Source organism: Centroberyx gerrardi, chromosome 20 (genome assembly GCF_048128805.1).
Source record: "Centroberyx gerrardi isolate f3 chromosome 20, fCenGer3.hap1.cur.20231027, whole genome shotgun sequence".
Taxonomy (NCBI): domain Eukaryota; kingdom Metazoa; phylum Chordata; class Actinopteri; order Beryciformes; family Berycidae; genus Centroberyx; species Centroberyx gerrardi.
The window spans coordinates 16832084-16855146 of NC_136016.1; the positions used below are offsets into that span (position 1 = coordinate 16832084).

Genomic DNA, 23063 nt, shown 5'->3' on the forward strand with positions numbered 1-23063 from the left:
TCAGTAAGCAGATGGCTGTTGTTCACTTGATATCATTGACTGTTAAAAATTAGATGTTGGAAGGGAATGAAACTCTTGATTTGTAAGTCCCATCATTTTTTTTTTTTAACAAATTCTGCCTCAACTTGTTCTCCACTACTAACAGCTGTGTGTGCTGTAATGAAGACTCTCAACTCTTTTTCTCTCTCAGCTCCTGAAAATGTACAGGAAGTGAACGTGTCAACACAAAATGAGACTAGTATAATTCTGCAATGGGATAAGGTGGCGAACATCGTAACATACATGCTACAGTATAATGACAATGACAACATCATCATAAGGGACATCCCTGCAGCTGATGAAGAACCATCCGTTGAATATGTGGTCTCATCTCTTACTGCTGGGACTGGGTATAATTTCACCCTCTACAGTGTGAGGGAGGAAGTCAACAGCACTGGATACAAATTTACAGCTTTCACTGGTAGGTGGCTATTGAATAGACGTAAAGAACCAGGTCTTTTTAGTGTGATATGCAAATGACTGACAAATTGCTGTATTTATCTGTACCTGTAATTGTAGCTGTTACAATTGGCCCTATTCCTCATCTAAGTAAAACTAAACTTCCTTTAGTCAATAAAGCCATGATGATATCAGGGTTTTATGAGGGCTAATGGCTCTTTATATTATAGCTCCTCAAAATGCAGAAGATTTAAAATCAGTTGGGCAAAAGGAGACCAGTATAACTCTGCAGTGGAATAAAGTGCACAACATCATCGACTACACACTTGGGTTCAGTGGAACAGAGAGAAACATCACCGCATCAGGGGGAAATGAACCAGTGACACATGAAATCTCACAACTCAATGCTGGGACTAAATATGATTTCACTCTCTTCACCGTGTTTGAAAGTGTCACAAGCAGTGGAGTAACAATCACTGCAGTCACTGATAAGACACTTGGGTTGTTTTCATCTCATGTAGTTATGGCGAACTAAAAGGCAGCTGATTCCCAACAACAACAGCATTGACAGAAGTCTGTATCGATATACTGTACAGTTTATAGTTTCTCAGTGAGCTGATGGATGTTGTTGACTTGATATGAGATGCTGGATGGGAATGAAACTCTTGATTTGTAAAGAATAGCACAAAACTTACTGAAAATCCAGTAGGGAAATCTTGTCTTTTTTTTTTTTTTTTTAACAAATCATGCCACAACTTGTTCTCCACGTAAAACACAAAAATACATAATTTGCCTAGTAAATAATAAAAAAAAAAGATAAAAATAGGGAAAGTAAGGATAATAAAAATAAAAAATAATAAAATAACACCTGTGACACATAAAATCATACAACTCACTGCTGGGCCTAAAGATAATTTCACTCTCTTCACCGTGTTTTTGAACAAATTCTGCCACAACTTGTTCTCCATGACGACTGCTCTAATGAAGACTGTCAACTCTTTTTCTCTCTCAGCTCCTGAAAATGTTAAGAATTTGAGGGCGTTAGGACAAAGTGAGACCAATATAACTCTCCGATGGGATACAGTGGCGAACATTGCAACATACACGCTACAGTATAATGACAATGACATTGACATCACTGTACCTGCTGGGGAGGCATCAGTGGAGCACGAACATGTGGTCTCTTCTCTTACTGCTCAGACTGAATATAAGTTCACTCTCTTCACCGTGTTTGGAAATGTCACAAGCAGTGGAGCAAGAATCACTGCAGTCACTGGTAAGAAATTTGGGTTGTTTTCATCTCATGTAGTTATGGTGAACTAGAAAGCAACTGATTCCCAACAACAAGAGCATGGACAGAAGTCTGTATTGATATGCTTGTTTCTCAGTAAGTAGATGCTGGAAGGGAATCAAACTGTAAAGAATAGCACTAAAATGACTAAAAATTCTTTAGGGAACACCTGTCTTTTTTTTTTTTTTTTTTTGTTCCCCAGTATAACTGTGTGTCCTCTAATGAAGACTGTCAACTCTTTTTCTCTCTCAGCTCCTGAAAATGTACAGAAAGTGAACGTGTCAACACAAACTGAGACTAGTATAAGTCTGCAATGGGATAAAGTGGCGAACATCGTAACATACAGGCTGCAGTATAATGACAATGACAACATCATCATGAAGGACGTCCCTGCAGCTGATGAAGGACCATCAGTTGAATATGTGGTCTCATCTCTTACTGCTGCGACTGAATATAATTTCACCCTCTTCACTGTGTTTGAGGGAGTCAACAGCACTGGACACCAATTTACAGCTTTCACTGGTAGGTGGCTATTAAATAGACACACTGAACCAAGTATTTTTCATGTGATATGCAAATGACTGACAAATTGCTGTATTTATCTGCACCTGTCGCAGCTGTTACAATTGGCCCTATTCCTCAGCTAAGTAAAATGCAACTTTTATTAGTCAATAGAGCCATGATGATATCATGGGTTTATGAGGCAAGGCAAAGCAAAACAAACTTAATTTAAATGGCACAGTTCATACACAAGGCAAATTCAATGTGCTTCACGTAAAACACAAAAAGAAATAATTTGCCTAGTAAATAAAAAAAAAAAAGATAAAAATAGGGAAGTAAGGATAATAAAAATAAAAAATAATAAAATAACACCTGTGACACATAAAATCATACAACTCACTGCTGGGCCTAAATATAATTTCACTCCCTTCACCGTGTTTTTGAACAAATTCTGCCACAACTTGTTCTCCATGACGACTGCTCTAATGAAGACTGTCAACTCTTTTTCTCTCTCAGCTCCTGAAAATGTTAAGAATCTCACGGTGTTAGGACAAAGTGAGACCAATATAACTCTCCGATGGGATACAGTGGCGAACATTGCAACATACACGCTACAGTATAATGGCAATGACATTGACATCACTGTACCTGCTGGGGAGGCATCAGTGGAGCACAAACATGTGGTCTCTTCTCTTACTGCTCAGACTGAATATAAGTTCACTCTCCTCACCGTGTTTGGAAATGTCACAAGCAGTGGAGCAAGAATCACTGCAGTCACTGGTAAGAAATTTGGGTTGTTTTCATCTCATGTAGTTATGGTGAACTAGAAAGCAACTGATTCCCAACAAGAAGAGCATGGACAGAAGTCTGTATTGATAATTTATAGTTTCTCAGTGAGCAGATGCTGGAAGGGAATGAAACTCTTGCTTTGTGAAGAATAGCACACAAATTGCTAAAGATTCTTTAGGGAAATCCTGTGTTGTTGTTTTTTATTTTAACAATTTCTGCCACAACTTGTTCTCCACTATAACTGTGTGTCCTCTAATGAAGACTGTCAACTCTTTTTCTCTCTCAGCCCCTGAAAATGTTAAGAATCTCATGGTGTTAAGACAAAGTGAGACCAATATAACTCTCCGATGGGATACAGTGGCAAACATCCCAACATACACGCTACAGTATAATGGCAATGACATTGACATCACTGTACCTGCTGGGGAGGCATCAGTGGAGCACGAACATGTGGTCTCTTCTCTTACTGCTCAGACTGAATATGATTTCACTCTCCTCACCGTGTTTGGAAATGTCACAAGCAGTGGAGCAAGAATCACTACAGTCACTGGTAAGAAATTTGGGTTGTTTTCATCTCATGTAGTTATGGTGAACTAGAAAGCAACTGATTCCCAACAACAAGAGCATGGACAGAAGTCTGTATTGATATGCTTGTTTCTCAGTAAGTAGATGCTGGAAGGGAATCAAACTGTAAAGAATAGCACTAAAATGACTAAAAATTCTGTAGGGAAAACCTGTCTTTTTTTTTTTTTTTGTACCCCAGTATAACTGTGTGTCCTCTAATGAAGACTGTCAACTCTTTTTCTCTCTCAGCTCCTGAAAATGTACAGAAAGTGGCAGTGCTACAACAAACTGTGACTAGTATAACTCTGCAATGGGATACGGTGGCAAACATCTCAACATACAGGCTGCAGTATAATGACAATGACACTATCATCACTGCATCTAAAGCATCAGTTCAACATACGGTGTCATCTCTTACTGCTCAGACTAAATATGATTTCACTCTCTACACCGTGTTTGAAAGTGTCAAAAGCAGCGGAGCAAGAATCACTACAGTCACTAGTAAGATATTTGGGTGTTTTTCATCTCATGTAGTTGTGGTGAACTAGAAGGCAGCTGATTCTCAACAAAAGCATGGACAGAAGTCTGTATCGATATACAATTTATAGTTTCTCAGTAAGCAGATGGATGTTGTTGACTTGATATTATTGACTGTTAAAATTAGGTGTTGGAAGAGAATTAAACTCTTGATTTGTAAAGAATAGCACAAAAATCCTGTTGTTTCTTCTGTCAACTTGTTCTCCACAACAACAACAACAACAACTGTGTGCTCTAATGATGCTCTTTTTCTCTCTCAGCTCCTGAAAATGTTAAGAATCTGAAGGCGTTAGGACAAACTGAGACTAGTATAAATCTGCAATGGGATAAGGTGGCGAACATCTCAACATACACGCTACAGTATAATGACAACATCATCATGAACATCAATGCATCTGATGGAGCGGCATCAGTTGACCATGTGGTCTCTTCTCTCACTGCTGGGACTGTATATAATTTCGTCGTCGTCGTCGAATTTGAAAGTGTCAGTAGCAGTGGATTAAGCCTTACTACAGTCACTGGTAAGATATTTGGGTTGATTTCATCTTATGTAGTTATGGAACTGCAGTGGCTAGAAAAGTATTACCTCCCTTGATTTTTTAAAAATATTTTCCTGTGCTACAAAATAAGTTAAAAATTTCAAAACATTTATTTGAGATTTTTGATCTAAAATCTATGCAAAGTACTCTTTTCTATCAAAGTCGAGTGGAAATTAAAAAAAAATATTTGAAAGAGTAAAATTCCAAATTACACAAAAATCTAGTGTGTAAAGGATTGGTTAAATTGCAAAAACATTTAATAACAAATTAATCATACTTCATCTTTAGATTAGAATTAAATTTTTTAAATGCATGTTTTCAAAATTGCTCTAATTTTACCTTTCTTGCAAGGAAATCTCATAGTCATATGCCAAAGGTGGTTGCCAAATTCAGTCATGGCGTGTTGTTAGTTACACATAAATATTTGTCATAATCAAAGAGACTCCAAATTCCTGAGGAGACACACATTCACATTGATACACTAATATGTGTTACAGTGAAAATCTGTGAAAACTTCCTTGAATTTGGTAGTGAGTGAAGCCTTTTCTTCTTTTCATCTTTTCATCAGTTCCCTTGAAAGTGGCTTCTGTCCGTGTGATTGAACGCTCTGTGACCAGTGCAACACTGGAGTGGAACAAGACACATGTCTACAGCTACTTGCTTGAAATTAATGGGGATGATGTACTCATTGGTCCAAGTTCTTCACCCTCGGATGTTGTGACAGTAGTCCCAGTCTCATCTCTCAGTGCTGGAAAAAATCATTCGTTCAACCTGTTCACGGTGTTCTTTGATGTCAAAAGCACTGCCTACACAGGCTTCATAATAACAGGTAAACTGGTCTGCTGTATTGGACAAATCTCAAAAACTGTTGTCAAAGGATTTCTTTTTTCCTTTTCCTGATATGAAAGTCTCATGTGTTCAGTAAGCTTTGTTCCAGTTGTTCATTTCAGTCGTTTTTGATAGAATCATTTGCTAATATCGACAAATGAAGACTAATATATGCAATTATTTTTCCATTCCTTTCAGCCATAGACTGTGCCGCCTCACCCTGGCATGTTACCAACTCATCAATCCAAGGGAAGATCGAGGGTTTGTTCTCTAATGCAACAGCCACTAATGGATCTGGACTTCATCTCAGTCCTGTAGGTGCTGGTGTGTCGTTTACTGACCTGTATCCCGGCTCTACGTATGAGGTGTCTCTTTTCTACGACACCCCTTCAGAGCGCCTTCTACAGTGTAATCACAATCTGACAATCAGTGAGTCCAAATCTGACGTACCACATTAACTAATCATCTGTCCATATTTCCCACAAAAGTAATCAAATACTAGGACAGTGTTTCGCAATGTTTGTGTTAGGTTTTAAAGATGTTCTTATGGCATTTTCACTAAACCACTGCCTGACGTTATATGATGAGTAGATTTACAAAGTACTTTCATCCGGAATTTAGACAGAGACAGAAATATTGTCTTAGACATCAGAAAACCAGAGGTCACACTCTGGTTACACATAAAAAGATATGTAATTTTCAACACATCTGTGTGTTTAGTTTGGAACATCACACATTTGTGTTGCTTTCCAACACACCACATATTAATAACAGCATATGTTGTGTATGTTGTATGTGTGTCAATACATGTTGTACTGAAAGTACACAAATCTGTGTTGCCCTAAACTAAACACATAAACACACAAATATACTGTTATTTACAGATAATAGTGCATTGTAAAAACTGTTTCCCTGCTTGTTTTAATCAGTTCCTCCAGATGTAAACGCTCACTGTGACTACTGGGCTGCTGGCTACTCTATTTTAATCCGCTGGGATGTGCCGGAGGGTGTGTGGACTGGTGTGGAGGTGAAGGTGACAGGGAATACTTACAACGTGAACAGAAATGGGAAACTGGAAACCCAAATATCTGGATTTCAACCTGCAAAGGTGTACAAAGTGTCTCTAGCCACACTCTCTGGGACCTTGAGGAGTAACTCCCTCGTTTTTGACTGTCGCACTGATCCAAGGGGTGAGTGACAGTAGATTTATTGCTCTAAAGAAATAGAATTCCAATAGTTTCTTCCCTGTCGTATATTTTGAAAAAGAGATTCCCACTTTATCCTCATTGTTTTGAAGTTTGCCATTAGCTGTATGGCCACTGATGAACTTTGTTGAGTGTCCTGAGTACTATGTCATGTTTATTTCAGGGTTGCTTTTAACCCTGTCCTCTGCAACCAAAATTTCTCCCGGTGGGACAATGAAGATAATGTGACTGTGATGTGAATGTGAATAGGGCCTGCCACGCTGTGTTGAGTATCAGCAATGCTACAGAGCACTTAAGCCTGGTTTTATTTCCTATAGGGGTCATCGCAGGGGCTGTACTCGGTGTGCTGCTTTTTTGCGTCCTAGTTTGTCTGGCTGTCTTCATTTGGCGTCGGAACCCAGATTTTCTCAGGTTGGTGCTGCCTCAGTAACAATACTAAATGTAGATCATCTCCCTGAAATGTATCGAGTCTATCAGTTAATCAATGATTCCTCTCTGCTTCCCTCCCACAGCCAAAACAAAAAGTTGCACGATGGCACCAAACCATCTAGAAGCAAATCTAAGTATGTATGCATTTAATCTATTCTACACATTGTTAACGCCACTCTCCAACACTCACAATGTGTTCATAAACATAAAAAGTAAAAAAAAAAAAAGGCTGGTACAACTCAGGTATACAAAGTGACAGATTTTAATTCTTTATTGTGTTGTTTCAGACCTATTTCTGTAGAGAGGTTTTCAGACCACTTCTACCAAATGAGTGCGGATGAGAACAGAGGTTTCAGCGAGGAATATGAGGTAGCCAAAAGTGTATTTCTCAGACTTTTGTATATGATTGCTAGACTATGTGGTATAGTTGTGGCATTTGTTTTCTATTGACCTATTTCTTCATCACATGCCGTGTCATCTGACATATTTTATGCAGAGCTTCATGCCTGTTGGCACGGAGCAGACACGCAAGACAGCTGAAATCCCAGACAACAGAGCTAAGAATCGTTTCACCAATGTCCTGCCATGTAAGTCTGTCCTCCGACTGCTTGTCCCTTCATTCTACCAGCAGCTATAGAGAGTTGTAAAGTCTTCCTTATTTGAAGTGACTAGTATTTTTTATCAAGCAGATCTAGTGCCTCATTTTAGTTGTGGTTTTGAGTCACAGCTATTTGAACTCAGCCTACTTTTATAGCAATGATTTGTTGCCGTGGATCAAACCAAACTTGGTTTTCTTGTTCCAGATGACTGGTCTCGGGTGAAGCTAACTTCAGCAAACCACAGTGAGAACTCTGACTACATTAATGCCAATTACATGCCAGTAGGTACTTCTTGATATTTGCCACAAACATTTCATAAAGCTCTTTCTGTAACTACACCTTTATACAGTAAGCAGCTTAGAGCAGACATTGACTCCCATTGTCTTCACCACAATATTAGCTTAGTAAAAGAGGACAGGTGTGATAAGCTTGAACCATTTGTACTCTGGACTGAAGTGCATTTGCCAGTAAATTGTTGTAAATAGCTCTGTACACACACATTCCCGCAGTTCCAACAGTCCAACAATGTTACGCAATACAATGCTTAATGACCTTCTGAGATTTTATGACTACAAATGCGGTTGTATTTCATATTGAACTATCTAGGCCACATAAAGTGTAAGAGTGTGCACACTGATAACTTTGACACTCATTATCAGGGCTACAACAGCAACAGACAGTACATTGCTGCCCAGGGTCCTCTGCCCTCTACTGTCAACGACTTCTGGAGGATGATCTGGGAGCAAAGTGTAAAGGGCGTAGTCATGGTAACCAACTGCACTGAGGGTAGACGGGTGAGTCTACAGGAATGTTTAAGTTGTATTGTCACATTTTTAAGGAAGTAGCTACAACCATAAAACCTTAGTGATCCATTGTAAATCATTTACACTTATATGGCCGATGGGATAAAAATGGATTACGAGCAATCAATGTAAATGTCCTGTTGTGCACGCAGTATATTTTCCAGTGTTATTAAGTATTGATTTTTCAGGGACAGTTATTTTTAGTTGACAGGTGTTGATTGAAGATTTGTTTGTCCACTTATAGAGCTGATATGGCTCTGGGGCGGCTGTTCAAAACTATCACAAGTCTTAAATTAACTCTGATGCGTGTGGATTTACATAGAGTTGCTTTTTACACTCTCAGAGTTTGATTTTGATTTTGATGTGTAGAATAGATAATGTGGTGCAAGGTAGCCTAAAAAGAAGAAAAAAGACAATACCGGAATAATTTTACTTTTGGCTCATCAACAACATTCTACGCTTCCCATCTGTGTTGCTTCCAGTCTCTCACGTCCTATTCCTTACAGCATCAGACACAACTTACAGAACCAAAAGCAAAATTATGCCAAAACTTAATGTCCACAAGTTACAATGTATTGTTTTTCCAAATTGTGAAACCTTTATACAGCCCTAACAGAGAAAACAATGACCTTCTCTTTTAAATGTCTCCTTTTCCTGTAGGCCAAGTGTGAACAATACTGGCCTCTAGACTACACTCCTTGCCTTTACGGAGAACTGTTGGTCACCATCCAATCTGAGCAGAGGGAGCCCGACTGGACGTTGAGGGAATTTGGGGTGAAAAATGTACGAAACATCAGTAAAATATAAATCTAGACGCTGACGTCATCAAATTCGTTTGGTATTACTGTAACCTCCCAAGCAAATCAAAGTGAATGAAAGTGGTGATTGAGTCTGTGTCAAACACTGCATTACAAATCGCTGTTTATAGAAAAATACTGGATGACTTTTGCTTTACATGTCATTAAGGAGATTTGTTTGTGAGTTTTAATACCTTTGCCTTAAAAGCAGCTAATGTTTGTAGTCTTTATAGGTGTTGTATATGATGATGATGATGACTATTATTATCATCATGTACTGCCATTATATTAGCCTAGGACAGGGACTCATTTGAATTCCTCTTCTTCACAGAGGCAAACCTCCGAGGAGCGCACAGTGAAGCACTTCCACTTCACCGCCTGGCCTGACCATGGAGTCCCAGAAGGCACGGAGGCCCTGATCCGGTTCAGAGGATTGGTTAGACAACACATAGAGAACGAAGGGGATGGGGCACCCACTGTGGTCCACTGCAGGTACAGTACAAGACTGGTTCCCACTCTGGGCTCCTGGGGGAGAAACCTGCTAAATTTGCTGGCTGCTTTTATGCAAAACACCATACAGTCCCATGAGTGCATACATTTGCCATGCCATGCCATGCTCTACATTAAGTAAAGGAATCATATTAGACAGAGACCAAGAACTTGGGTTAAAAAGAGTAGCTCATTGCATCGTATCTAACTTTAAAATACATTAAATACTGATCTTAATAACTTTCCTTTTTTTTATATAAGTGGTGTATTACAAGGTCGTCAGAAAAAAAGGTTGCTCACTGTCATTAGAAGACCCTTCTTTTGCAACTGTGGGTGAACCTAGAGCCTCATCTCACCCCTACATGAAAATGAGAATGAGAAAATGTACTCTTAAAACTCGAAGACTCCCTAAAGCTGATTATGTTACCTGGGCACTAACTGCTTACCTTTGCTTTGTTGCCTTTCTGTCTGTCAGCGCTGGTGTGGGGAGGACAGGCACCATCATCGCCCTGGACGTGCTGCTGCAGCAGCTTGAAGCAGAAAGGGCAGTGGGCATCGCTGGCTTTGTGCAGAAGATTAGACAGAGTCGACCACTCATGGTGCAGACAGAGGTAAACATTTTACCATAAAGTGGCTTCAGGCTGAGCCACCGCCGCTTTATGCATTGATTTATTTCTCTAAAGAAATATATGACCGTATGCGAAAGCTACACAAGATTTCCATGTAATAAATTGTGAAGCTGTAAATGGTTTGTTTGCATTGGTATTGGTAACAACTGAGCCAAGTGGACATGTTTCATGTTCACGTTATTTCCGTCTAGTCCTAGCCCTTAAAATGTTTTAAATGTGTGCACGTCCACATAGCTCCTACCTGCCCTCTATAAAAAATATGGGATTGAAAATCTCTGCTACTTTCTGATCCCATTTTAACTCATAATACAATTTGGTTCAATATTTACAAAAAACAATAAAAAGCACAACTTCTAAAAACATTTAAAATTTGTGATGGTCATTTGAAAGTTAAGTCCTTGTAGCAAGAGCTTGGTTTTTTTGACAGTGAAAAAAATGTCTTAAATATATGCCAATTTTGACCAGAGTACCGAGGCATGTAAACACCTATCCTGTTTACTATTTGCTGTCTGCGTATGCTCCGTTTCCATGGTGACATTTTGATCAGGATTGATGCAGGAAATATGTCATCCTGAATAACAGTGAGGATATGAAGTGTCAACCAGAATACTGTGTGCATGTAAACGCACTCAACTCATAAGTTATGCTCGTCAGTAACTCTGGTCTATTCCTTTTCAGTCCCAGTACGTCTTCTTGCACCAATGCATCATGAACTCTCTGCAGCCGAATCAGAAGCCTGAAGAGAACATATATGAGAATTCAGACATGATCTATGCCAATGCAACTGCACTGAGAGAGTTTCATTCAAACAATACAAATACCTGAAGAGGTAAACAACGGATTGTCGACTCTGCATTCAGATTTGTACGCAGCTGAGAAAATACTAATTCTAGATTCTGTATGATAAATTTCGTTGTACATTTTATGTTAAGTGTGAAAAGATTAAGATATATTGAATATATATGCTCAGGACTTTCACTGCACTTTAGATTTCATTTTGACTGTTTTTGTTTTTTTCCCCTCTCCTGTCATAATATGCTTAACATTAGAATGATGACGATGACACTCCAAATGACCAAAGAATGTTTCTCAAATTACATTTATTTAAAATAAAAAAAAATTTAGATAGAAATGTAATTCCATTTGTACAACAAAAAAAATGTTTGTTTTTTTTAAATAATAATAAACAAAATAAATGAGTTTGTTTTCACAAAGCCTGTAAACAAGATGAAAAACCCACTGTGTTGTTATCATTACATGTCAGTTCCAACTTTTGCCCTTCATCTGTTGCATTGTCTGTGATCTCTCTGCTTGTTCCCCGTCTAAAGAGACCAAAAGGAAGCGAGACAAACAGCCCCCCCCACTCTCCTCACACATCCTCCACAGTATTACTCGCAATGACTGGGTTTTGGCTACTGGAAGCAGCAGAGAACCTATTGATGAGTTCCTCTCTGGCTCTCAGTGCGTCAGGCTTGATCTCTACTACCGGCATCTGATGCCGCTTGCTTGGATGCAACGGCTCGATTTTACCGGCCACAGGCGGGGCGGGGACCGAGAACTTCTTCGCGATGTTGTGCAGGACACAACACGCCTTGATAATGTCTGCCTTTTTTTCCAGTGAGGTTTCTTGTGCAAAACCCAGTTGCATCAAGCACTTGAAACGCCTCTTGATGGAGCCGAGTGTCGTCCGCATGACGGTGTGGATCTTGGCGTGGGCCTCGTTGAAGGAGACCTCCTTCTCGTTGGCCGGTTGGGACACAGCAGTCAAGACGTGTTCGCTCAAGTGGTAGCCTCTCCCACCTACATGAGGTAAAGGGGAGACTGAAATTAATACAGCATGGAAAACCAAAGACAGAAACAAGAGCATTAAACAAAGATACTGTATTGTGGCATAGAGTCGTAAAAAACAACGTAAAATAGCTTTCCAGGCTGACAGATTGTATTCAAAGTAACAGACATAATGGATTAGGTGCATGAAGAGGACATCTTTTTCTTCTTCCTAATCTTCCCCACAGTGCAATGTGCTTAGTAGTGCTGAAACAGTTAATTGATTAATTGATTAGTCGATTGACAGAAATTAATTATCGTTTTAGTCACTTCTCAAGTACAAATACCAAATATTTTCAGATTACAGCTTCACAAATGGCAAAATTTGCTTGCTGTTCTCCATTTCACATCATTATAAAATTAATATTTTGGGGTTTTATTGGGCTGCTGGTCAAACTAAGTAAGCCATTTTAAGACTTTGGGCTCTGGTAACCTGTGATGGGCATTTGCCATTATTTTTGACATTTTATAGACTAAATGATAAATCGATAATGAAAATAATCGTTAGTTGCAGCCTTAGTGCTTAGAGCTTTCCTCCACCTCCCACTGTGTATCTGTCCAAACTGGCAAGTGCAGAGACACGTTGCACCACAGTGTGTGAAGGGTATGAGTTAGGCTAAGTTATGACAACCCATCAGTGGGACACCAGTATTTATGCAGATGGTCTATTGCATTAGTAAGAAACTCCCACTTTGAATAGTATGCTTCCTAGGTAGTTTAAATTATTCTTTAAACTCTTAACTCACCAACAACCCAGTACCGTCCATGCACTTCTCCCTCCATCTCCCTTCCTTTGAAAGACGACTCCCACATCTCCTGTTCAGGTGTGCTGCCCACGCAACACATTTCAGCACTCAATATGTTACCGTCAGAGTCACATATGATCTGGGTCATGACTGATGTGTAGCCCAGGGTGTTGAGAAAAGACCGGAAAGTGTCCTTCTCGTAAGGAGACGCTCTGATCTTGAAGTGGGCGGCAGCGACGACGCCCAGCACCCTCTGGATCCCGCACAGCTTCTCTGTTTTGCAGGCAACATTGGCTCTGGCGCACCGAGTCCCTGGGAATGAGATGAACTGATCGGCCATGCTTGCGACAACTTTCGAGATCGTGCAGATGACCTCGGGACAATCTGAGTAGTTGACCCCGAGTCTTTCCTGGACCGCAACCGAGGAGGCGCCCTGTGCGTAATAGTTCAGTGCGATCATGACCATCGCATCCACAGACAGACACGTTTTTTTCGCGTGTTTCCTCATGCGGAGTTCGATGTTGTCTGCGATGAAGCTGATACAAGGTCTCGTGAGATGGAACGTCTTGAACAAAGCTTCGTCGTCGAAATCGTCGAAACAGCTCCTCGGAGATGACCCGTCCGCCCCGCCGTTCCCCACGAGCTCATCCAGGACAGCAAACCAAACTGGGGGCGCAAAAGCCATCGCGTGCTACTGAATTATATTTAAACAGGCTACATATAGGTAACTCTCTCAGAAGAGCCCGCGAACCTTCTTGGATGCAAGGAAGTGATGGCAACGCTGTAAGGAAGTACGTTCTTCTCCTAAAAAAACAAAACAAAACCTGCTTCTTCTTTTAATTTTTACGGCGGTTGGCAAAGAACTACCGCCACCAACTGGACAAAAGTAGCTATGAATCAGGAATATATAACATACATGCACTTTATCAAACCAAAACGACAAATAAACACATTTTAAAAAATGAATAAATGTAACAAGGATATAGAGACCACAAATCATTTATTCTGTCACTGTGAATTTGCACAAACCCTTTTTTTTTTTTTTTTAAAAAGGAAAATACTTGGGAAACACGATTTTCACAAATGCAAATGTATTACAACTCGACTCCTGTTGACAAGTTTTAAAAGTAAGACATCTTTATTTAGGGAAGACTTAATTGATGAAGAATAGGCCTAAAGCAAGCCGTAAAGCTCAAAGGCCTACATTACTTCCTCTTTCGCCCTTCTTTTAATACACTTCGTTATTTACACATTTGTGTTGAAATAATATTATGTTATTCTGAAATTATATTATGTTATACATATGTTAAGTGGAAAAAACACCACTCTGAATACAACCATGCAAAACCTCTTAAGACGTATGTGTTTATTAAGACCCTGGAGATTCTCTTAAATACTAATGCACATTTCTATTTTCACTCTTTTAACTTTTAGTTGCCACACATTTATACAAACAACTTTTGACTAATGTCATTTGCAAGTCTGATGGGCGTTTTCTCCTCTTAAGTCAAGGTTCCCATTGGTCATGCAGTTTCTGGAATACCATTTAACATTAAGGTCAGAGATTTGATTTCTCTGGGAAAGTCAGTAAATACCAGGCAATTTTACAAATTGAACTTTACAGGAATACACCAGAATGTAATTTCCAATTTGTTTCACACATTATTGCACACATTATTGCATTTCTGTACTGAAAAACAACATTAACAAACCAGGAAGGGACAAAAAAAATTCAGCTTTCATAGATTAATGAATTAACTCTCCCTTTTAGTTGTTTTGGTCTTAGTTGATTACGGCTATAGTGTTTTAGTAAATGTATTTATCATGATGCATGAGTTATTTTATGAAACATTGAAAAGAATACTCACAACTTCACAGCTATGTATTGGTTCTTAATTGTGGGGCTAAAACAAGGTGCAAACAGCTGGAAATACAACCTGAAAAATATATATCAAAAGTCTAATCATTGCATATTAACATGACTACATACGATATATGCTTTATTGAATATAATCTTCATGTGTGCAATACTTTTGCCACCCAAAGTACAAAATGGGCTGTTTTGACAATTTGTTGTTTTGATATGGCTGAAAATATCCCCAATGTGAAACTTAAAGTGTGTACCTTAATGTCATAATATTACTTCACATTCAACCTAATATCAAAACTGTGTTGTCCAAATACTCATGACACATCACTCTGCATAAGAGATGTGTGTCGCATTTTCACTGCACAAAGAACAGTCAACTGAGCTAATTCAGTGTCATCTTTTAAATCACTTCTTAAAACACACATTTATAGACTTGCTTTTAGGGAATGTTTTTGATTTTGGACACTTTTAATAGTGTTCTTTCTTATAGTTTTGTTTTTTTTTAAACCACTTTTCCATTTGAATGAGTTTCCCAGTTTTCATCTCCTTTTTTTTAATACATTTTACTAGTCCCTTATATTTACATATGCCTTTTCTTTTTTTTAAGATAAGAGCAACATAATGTTTATATTATTATTTGAGAATGATCTTAGATGGCTCACACCTCCGCTTTATAAATATAGGGTCTGAGCAATGATAATTAAATGGCTTAATTAAATTATAATACTTCATTAGGTACAGCTGTCTTTTCTCTGTGCAGTGTGTTTGATCAGCAGCCAACTCTCTGACTTCCTGCACCTGCTGGGTGCTCAAGGCACTCAACCCCCCAAATTGTTCCAGTGGAGCTCCTCAGTAGAAGACTATGGCTGTACGGTGCATAACTCTTCCCAGAATAAATAAATTAAGCATAATCCTTCTCTAAAATAAATAGGTTAATGTCTCAATATGATCGGTGACACACGCACCGAACAAATCCCCAGCAGCTTCACATATACCCTGCATCCCACTTTAATCACTTCCTACTGCATTTTCCCTATTTGTTATAGCTTTGGTGACAGATAGAACATTTTGTTGACTTCGCTAATGGAGACATCCTTCAGTCTGGGTATTCCCCCCTTCTGGCAGTCGTCCGTCCTCTGGCCTCTGGCGTACACATCTGTGACGGACGGGAAACATTCAAGAGTGCAAAGGTGAGAACGATTAGAAGGCCCTCAGTTAGCTGAAAGGAATGCATGAGAAAATCTTCATCTGTAGCTGTTCAAAATCTTCAATAGAGATCATTCTCTATTGTCAGGAGGCATGATTTCTGAGGCCAACAGTATCCTATTTCTCAATATTCTAGCCTATAAAATATATTTTAATATATTTTTAAATTTAAATCTAGATATTTTTTATACAATCTTTTAGTATTTTCATGCCCATTTGTGGCTTTTAGATAAGCACTATATAAATAAAGTTTTATTAGTAGTTATTATTATTATTATTAGTAGTAGCCCAAGTAGTAGTAGCTACAGTAGTAATAGCTGTAGTAGTAGAAGTAGTAGTAGCAGTAGCAGCAGTAGAATTAGCTATAGTAGTAGTAGCAGCTATAGTAGCAGCATTAATAGTAGACTATACTGTAGTATATAAGTAATATATAATAGTACTAGCAACAGTAATAGTAGTAGAAGCAGTAATAGTTGTAACTTAGCAGTAGTAGTAATAGTAGTACTAGTAGCAGTAGTGGTAGTGGTGTTATAGATGTTAAACTACACTGCCACACTACTGCATCATCTACTAGAAAGTGGGTAACAGGTTTGCAGATGGATCCTAACCTGTGATGTTGTCGACTGAGTCGAGCGGCGCCGTGTTGTTCATGTTCACTCCAAACAACAGCAGCACAAAGATGGTTAATGCAACCAGCAGATAGATTGGTACAGCGAGGGCCCAATATCTATACAGGAGACACATCACCATTAAAAAAAAAGACCCAATCTAGGAGAATAGAGACTAATTCACTGCAGTCATGTGATTTCAGTTAATGGATCATAAAACTTCTAATGTGATACTTCTTGAGGCATACACTTCCGTTTAACTATCAAATGAACTGATTATTGACTGATTAGCAAGTTTTCTTGTTTTACCTACTTTTGAGGCCAGTAAGTGAGGCCTATTGAATGAAGCCACTCCTCTGGTATGTATGCCCACAGGCAAAACAGAACTGTGGAGAAAGAATGGGAAGGTCCGTTTGGTTGATAGGCCATAATTGAACACATGTGATATTACAGATAGGGTAGATACTAGACAGGCTTTTTTGTTTGAATATCCATTCACCTTATTAAACACTGTGAAATTAGGAATTTGGTTTTCTTTGCAAATACCCTGACACTCATATTCCTCACACATACATTGGAAAAAGTTACTGAACCAACTTACAGCCACTGTTATCCAATGGTGTTGTGTACTTTTAAGAATAAAGTTAAAGTGAGATGTGTCTGAGGAATTCACAGTATTTTTTTGAAAAAACGTTGCTTGTTTTTCCAGTTGATTTCAGTAATTTTCACTTGTTTTTCAGTTGATTTCAGTCATTTTAGTTAGTAAAACATCAACTATCTCTGAAGACACAGAGGGACGAACTGAAGGATGAACCGTAGGGAAAAAAATGTAGTAGAAGACCTCCAGACTATCTGTCTCATTTGTTTGTAATTTTGCTAAAAGTACAGGCGTAGAGTATTTTATGAAGGTAGATATATAAACAATACATTTTTGTTCAGATACACTTCAGTACATTTACTGAAAACATGTCGTCTTTGAGAAAGAAATTTGAGATAAACTGCTTGCCAGAACATGTCACAATAATATCATTATCAGATCATACATTGGAAGTTTTTGCCAAAGATGAAAACATTTCAGATAGAGGCAACAACAGAAAAATTAACAGTGACCTCATCAACACAGCCAATCACTGGTGAACCAACTTTTTGTGTTGTATAAAAGAAGAATGACTGTATATATGTGTCTGACACCTGAAAAAATCTTACTCTGTCATGTTATGTTTAACACTAAAGAAGCCTGTACCAGTATTTGTCAAAAGTCTGAATTTCCTTGATCCCTTCATACATAACCAGAGACAACACATACCCTAATACAGGGGGCCTATACTTGTTTTGTCAGGCCCATTGGAAAAGTGAAGTATGTTTGACTTACAGAAGCCGAATTGGGAGCCAAGGAAAAGAACAAAACCATAGATAGCTCTCTCAGGTAGAGGAGAGGGAGAGTTTTCCACCATGACCTGAAACCACAATAAAAACAGACATAAGACAGCTAGTCAAGGCTCAAATAAAGCTTCACATAGCAAGTATATCATATTTAACCAGGCCACATACTCTAACTGTGGATTAGCAATGTCTAGCTAATACAAACAAGCCTAAACTGATCGTAAGATAAGCTACCAGCAAGTATTTTCCTATCAAACCAACAATAACCTCAAGCTCAGCTTTTGAATATTTACCAAGACCAAAGTATATGCTACGTAGATACAAAATGTAAAGAAAGCAGTCCAAAAACTAAATGAGTCAGATAAAGCAACCTAAACTGAGGCGCCTTTTAATAAACAGCAATCATCTTGCCCAGACCGTCGTCCGATACAATATTCTGCCCGTATTGCAACGTTTATCAGAAAATGAGTTCCACACTAGGCAATAAAAGGCAAAAACATACAATTTAACTGTCATTTGTAAATATACTATATGAATGACAGTGGATGTGAGAGAAAAAATGATGATAACGTTACCTTCGTCGTCACTTTCGTGTAGCTTTGGAAATAGACGGTCTTACTTTGCAGTTTGGTGTTTTTTGCCGGACACATGTAGGTGTTACACATCTCGGAAGTACACAAGTTCAGCATGGCTTTGGCAGCACCACACAAGTGTACTATTAAGCGACTTTAACAGCATTTCAGAGAAATATCTGAACCATTATTCTCCGTTGGTATGAGCAGATTGTAAACTTGTTTAGGAGTAATATTTCTCGGTGAGGCAGTAGTGACCGTTGCGTTACTTTAGCAGGACAGCTGCCTAGCTGTTAGCAAGTCTGTTAGGAAGCTGATGGTCCAGCGTGGCTGAGGAGGATTAGCAGACTTAAGAAAACTTCAAAACCAAAATATCTCTAGGTAAATGTCCATAATGTCCAAGGTGAAGGTAAAGAAAGCAGACTCTCCCTGTGCCACAGCTAAAACACAACAGTCCACACCGACAGAGAAGAACAACAAAGCTAAAAAGAAAAAGAAACACTGGATAAAAGATAAATTTAAACAGAAAAAGCTCCCACCGAAGGACCAAGGGAAAGCTAAAGCTGAGCAAATATTACCTCCAAAAGATGCCCAACAGTTCTCTGCCAACTGGAAAACGTTACAAGAGGTAAGAGTTTTGACTGTACCTATTAACTGTTAAGCTTACCAAGTTTCCTAGTCATATCTGAGTGTTAGATTATGTCACATTCATCACTACTGTGCTGAAGTGAGATGGTTCTCAACATGATCATAATTTTTTACAGATACTAAAGGCCAATCCACCAGAGAAGAAGCAGCCTGTGGTGCAGAACCTCAAGAATGGCACTTCACAAAAAGTGGACGGGAAAAAATCTTCCAAAAATATTTTTAAGAACAATGCCTCTCCCAGACAGATGGATGCTGGGAAAGCAGGGAAGGACAAACCTGTTTCTAGTGTTGTTCGAAGTGGGTCTCAGGTTAATGTAAAAGGTCCAGCTGTCTCAGAGGCACAACAGCCTAAAGCCCAAAAAAGGAAAAAGGACAGTGGAAAGATGTCAAACTGTGAGCAGGCAGCCAAGAAAAAGAAATCTGTGGTGGAAGAGACCAAGCCCACAGAGTGAGTATTTTTCCATGACTTGTCACGTTGCTATCGAGTTTAAAGAGGCTTTTTTTGCTGCTGCAGTTGACACACAAACTTCATGTTGTTCTCCGCCCCTGTAGAGACGACCTGTGGTTTGATGATGTGGACCCTGATGACATCGAGGCGACAGTGGGAGCCGAGGCAGCTGATATTATGAGGAAGAAGCAGGGCATTCAGAAACACACCCAGGACACTGAGAGCGCCCTGGTCAAGGAGAAAGCTTTTGAGGGGTGAGCTACACCACATACACACACTGTTGTAAATATAACTGTTACTTCGATGTTTTTGCATACCTGGACTGCAGACATTGGTGGATTAGCTGCTATGTTTGCTGCCAGTGTTGACACACTTCTGCAATTTGTGGTGGAGATATTGGAGCCGACAAATAAATTCCTGTATGTCCTGCTTGTAATTACCACTAGGAAGCTGATGTGAAAGTTTTTTATCAGTTGGCATCTCGTATTTACGGTAAATCCGATATGACATGAATGCAGCATTAGCACCAGTCTAGCTCTAGTTTAATCAAAATGATGCTGTAGGTGAAAATGTGGCATGCTGTCTTGTCTTGTGCTTTTAATGGCTGAGCTTACCTTGTGTTTGTACATTGTTTTTGATACAGGCAGTGGAAATAAATGAGGGTAAAACCATGTGCTTTAAAAGATAACAGTGTATTTTCCCAGCCTAAACTCCTCAGGCAGGGCGATGCGATGACAAAGTAGTGACCGCAGCTCCTCTCTATTCTGCCTGTTTTCCTTGGTGACTGTCAGCCTCACCAGAGCCGTGGCCATGGACTGTGAGATGGTGGGAGTGGGTCCCGACGGAGAGGACAGCATCGTGGCGCGCGTGTCCCTCGTGAACCAGTTTGGAAAGTGCATCTACGACAAATACGTCAAGCCCACAGAGAAAGTGACCGACTACAGGACAGCCGTCAGCGGCATCCGACCGGAGGACATCAAAAACGGTGAGCCAAGAAATTGGTCGTAAATAACCTGTAATATTCTGCATTAGAAACGGAGACTAGTTGTCATTAATCCTTTGGGTTACAGTCTCAGTTACATGTCTCTCTCATGCCTCTCTGTGCTGCAGGGGAGAATGTTCGCACTGTGCAGAGGGAGGTTGCTGAGATCCTGCGAGGGAGAATAGTGGTTGGACACGCTGTACACAATGACTTCAAGGTAGCCTGAGTGTAATGTAATGTCTGAGATGGCACCATCGTCATTTTCAAAATACATTGCAGCACTTATAAACCAACCATAACTCTAACTCTCTTTCAGATTTTACTCCTGGATCATCCAAAAAAGAAAATCCGTGACACCCAGAAGTATAAACCCTTTAAGAAGACTGTAAAGGTACTCGTGAAACATTCCAACTTTTCATGTCTAGGATCCCTAAATACATGCACTGCACATTAGGCATCCCCGGCTCCAAGCTGGGAACCAATATTGTATATATAATAAAATGTTTTCCTTTTTTTTGTTAGAGTGGAAGACCCTCGCTGAAACTCCTCTGTAGAGAAATACTCCATGTGAAAGTCCAACAGGGTGAACATTCATCCGTAAGTCAACATCCGTCCTCTTCACACACACTTGTCATTAACAAACTTTGACACAGCTATACCTCATGAAAGATTTTTTTTTCCCAAATCAGTTATAATAATGGTCAGTAGTGCTATGTAGCCTCTATGTGCTGCTTATATCAGTATATTTAATCATTTTCCTCCCTTTGCTAACATTTCAGGCCCTGTAATAGTCACAGTTGCATTTTTGCTGGCATTAGAATGCATCAGCGCAACAAATTTCTTATAATATTAATGGAAATACACAACACGTAGCGTCTTTACCTGATCTCCCCCTCTCTCTTCGATTGTTCACCAGGTCCAAGACGCGCAGGCCACCATGAGGCTGTACACTCTGGTGAAGAAACATTGGGAAGCAGAGATCAAAGCCAGTCAGAACAACAAAGACTTGCGTGAGAAGAGTGAGAGAAAGCCCAAGTCCCCCAAGAACAAGGGCAACCGTCTCACAGGATTATGAATTCAAAACCAGTCTGCAGGAAGACGGATCATCTCTGGACAAGAGGTCACAGGAGGCTTGACGGACTGAAACGATTAGAAGTTTGTGTTTGTTTTCAGAAGACAAAGCAACAACACGCAGACTTTCAGAAGTAACAGTGGTGTTGAACATTTATAATAGTAATAATTATAATACTCATAATAAGCTTTGTGTAGCACCTTTCAAAACGGGGTGACAAAGTCCTTTACAGTGAGTAAAAACAAATAAACCAATAAGATAACCAATGAAAATGCCAGACATGAATTAAAAACAGAGTTACAGTAGAATAAAACTGGCAAACCATTCAAAAGGTTGTCTTTTATAATGTATTTTTAGGAGGTGGTTTAAAAGATGAGTGATTTAGCCCAGCCTAAGCTCCTCAGGCAGGACACTCACAGCCCAGGGGCCAAGATGGTAAAGACTTGATCATTTTTGGTCTTTAGCCAAGACTTGTGCATGGCCAGGAGCGTCCCGCCTGAGGATGGCAGGCTGTGCTCTGACTCATACACGGATTAAAGCATCTGAGAGAGCAAGGAGCCATTATTTAGACTGATCCTTTAAGCAGTTTCCTCCTTAAATATTCCCAGAAATCAATGCCCAGTATGTTACTCCGAGCAGAAAAGAGGCCGCTGTTCAAATCCTTTGCAATCCATGTTGCAAACACTGCTTCAATTATATGTTCTTAGAAGTACACATGGACCTGCTGTGTCTTGAGAATCATTTGTCCAGTACCACAGATTGTGTGGCTGTTGTGTTATTTTTGCAATATGTTTCCAATGTTTTCTACATTGTCTGGAGCTTTGGTCTCTCATGCCTTGGTATTGTAACAGTTCAATCCCTGGTTGGTTTGGGGAAGATTTGCCTTAAAAGTTGACTTTTGGAAACTGTTATGAATAAAATGTGAGCGAAATTCTTACTTTGTTTATAAATCTCCTTGATAGTGATGGTATATGGTGTTTGACAAAGACCGAATTGAAAAAAATGGACATATCCATTACCCAGCCTTGGCCTGTTGTGCCTGTTTATCTCCCTCATAAAGAAACCGATGGCCAACAGTTCATCCATGCAATATCCAAAATTCATTCCTTGGATTTTTATGCTCCAGTCTTCAGAATAGGAGCTGGGATGACAGTGATACATAGATAAATCCTAAAACATCCCAGCACCTTCATGGAAATCTCCGGAGACTTGAACCATATATCTCTGTCCTCCACCCTGATTAACATCACTTATATCAACTGC

General features: G+C 39.4%; 4 protein-coding genes across 5 annotated transcripts; 2 read left to right on the forward strand and 2 right to left on the reverse strand.

The window, feature by feature from the left end:
- Window positions 1-282: 282 nt before the first annotated feature.
- On the forward strand, window positions 283-11632 carry LOC139918044 (receptor-type tyrosine-protein phosphatase H-like). The gene is made up of 20 exons (XM_078290935.1): window positions 283-460; window positions 1451-1714; window positions 1982-2251; window positions 2747-3010; window positions 3306-3569; window positions 3833-4084; window positions 4381-4641; window positions 5228-5488; window positions 5686-5916; window positions 6417-6677; window positions 7010-7103; window positions 7205-7255; window positions 7409-7490; window positions 7618-7708; window positions 7925-8001; window positions 8380-8514; window positions 9184-9306; window positions 9652-9812; window positions 10285-10420; window positions 11117-11632. Exons 1-20 carry the CDS (start codon window positions 283-285, stop codon window positions 11261-11263), a joined length of 3603 nt encoding a protein of 1200 aa, XP_078147061.1. The 3' UTR covers window positions 11264-11632.
- On the reverse strand, window positions 11625-13810 carry LOC139918052 (putative nuclease HARBI1). Its single transcript, XM_071907314.2, has 2 exons — window positions 13012-13810; window positions 11625-12238 (listed from the first exon to the last, which is right to left on the reverse strand). Exons 1-2 carry the CDS (start codon window positions 13694-13696, stop codon window positions 11808-11810), a joined length of 1116 nt encoding a protein of 371 aa, XP_071763415.1. The 5' UTR covers window positions 13697-13810; the 3' UTR covers window positions 11625-11807.
- Window positions 13811-14076: 266 nt separating this feature from the next.
- Window positions 14077-18479, reverse strand: pigp (phosphatidylinositol glycan anchor biosynthesis, class P). 2 transcript variants are annotated; one of them, XM_078290865.1, is made up of 5 exons: window positions 18450-18479; window positions 18068-18152; window positions 17009-17081; window positions 16696-16814; window positions 14077-16037 (listed from the first exon to the last, which is right to left on the reverse strand). In XM_078290865.1, exons 2-5 carry the CDS (start codon window positions 18147-18149, stop codon window positions 15922-15924), a joined length of 390 nt encoding a protein of 129 aa, XP_078146991.1. In that variant the 5' UTR covers window positions 18150-18152; window positions 18450-18479; the 3' UTR covers window positions 14077-15921. The 2 variants fall into 2 exon arrangements, with proteins under 2 accessions (XP_078146991.1, XP_071763400.1); XM_071907299.2 differs by lacking the exon at window positions 18450-18479 and adding an exon at window positions 18372-18386.
- Window positions 18480-18748: 269 nt separating this feature from the next.
- On the forward strand, window positions 18749-22737 carry rexo4 (REX4 homolog, 3'-5' exonuclease). The gene is made up of 8 exons (XM_071907298.2): window positions 18749-19278; window positions 19415-19746; window positions 19851-20000; window positions 20538-20731; window positions 20857-20945; window positions 21045-21119; window positions 21251-21325; window positions 21645-22737. The coding sequence occupies exons 1-8, from the start codon at window positions 19036-19038 to the stop codon at window positions 21801-21803; spliced, it is 1317 nt and encodes a 438-aa protein (XP_071763399.2). The 5' UTR covers window positions 18749-19035; the 3' UTR covers window positions 21804-22737.
- Window positions 22738-23063: the final 326 nt, after the last annotated feature.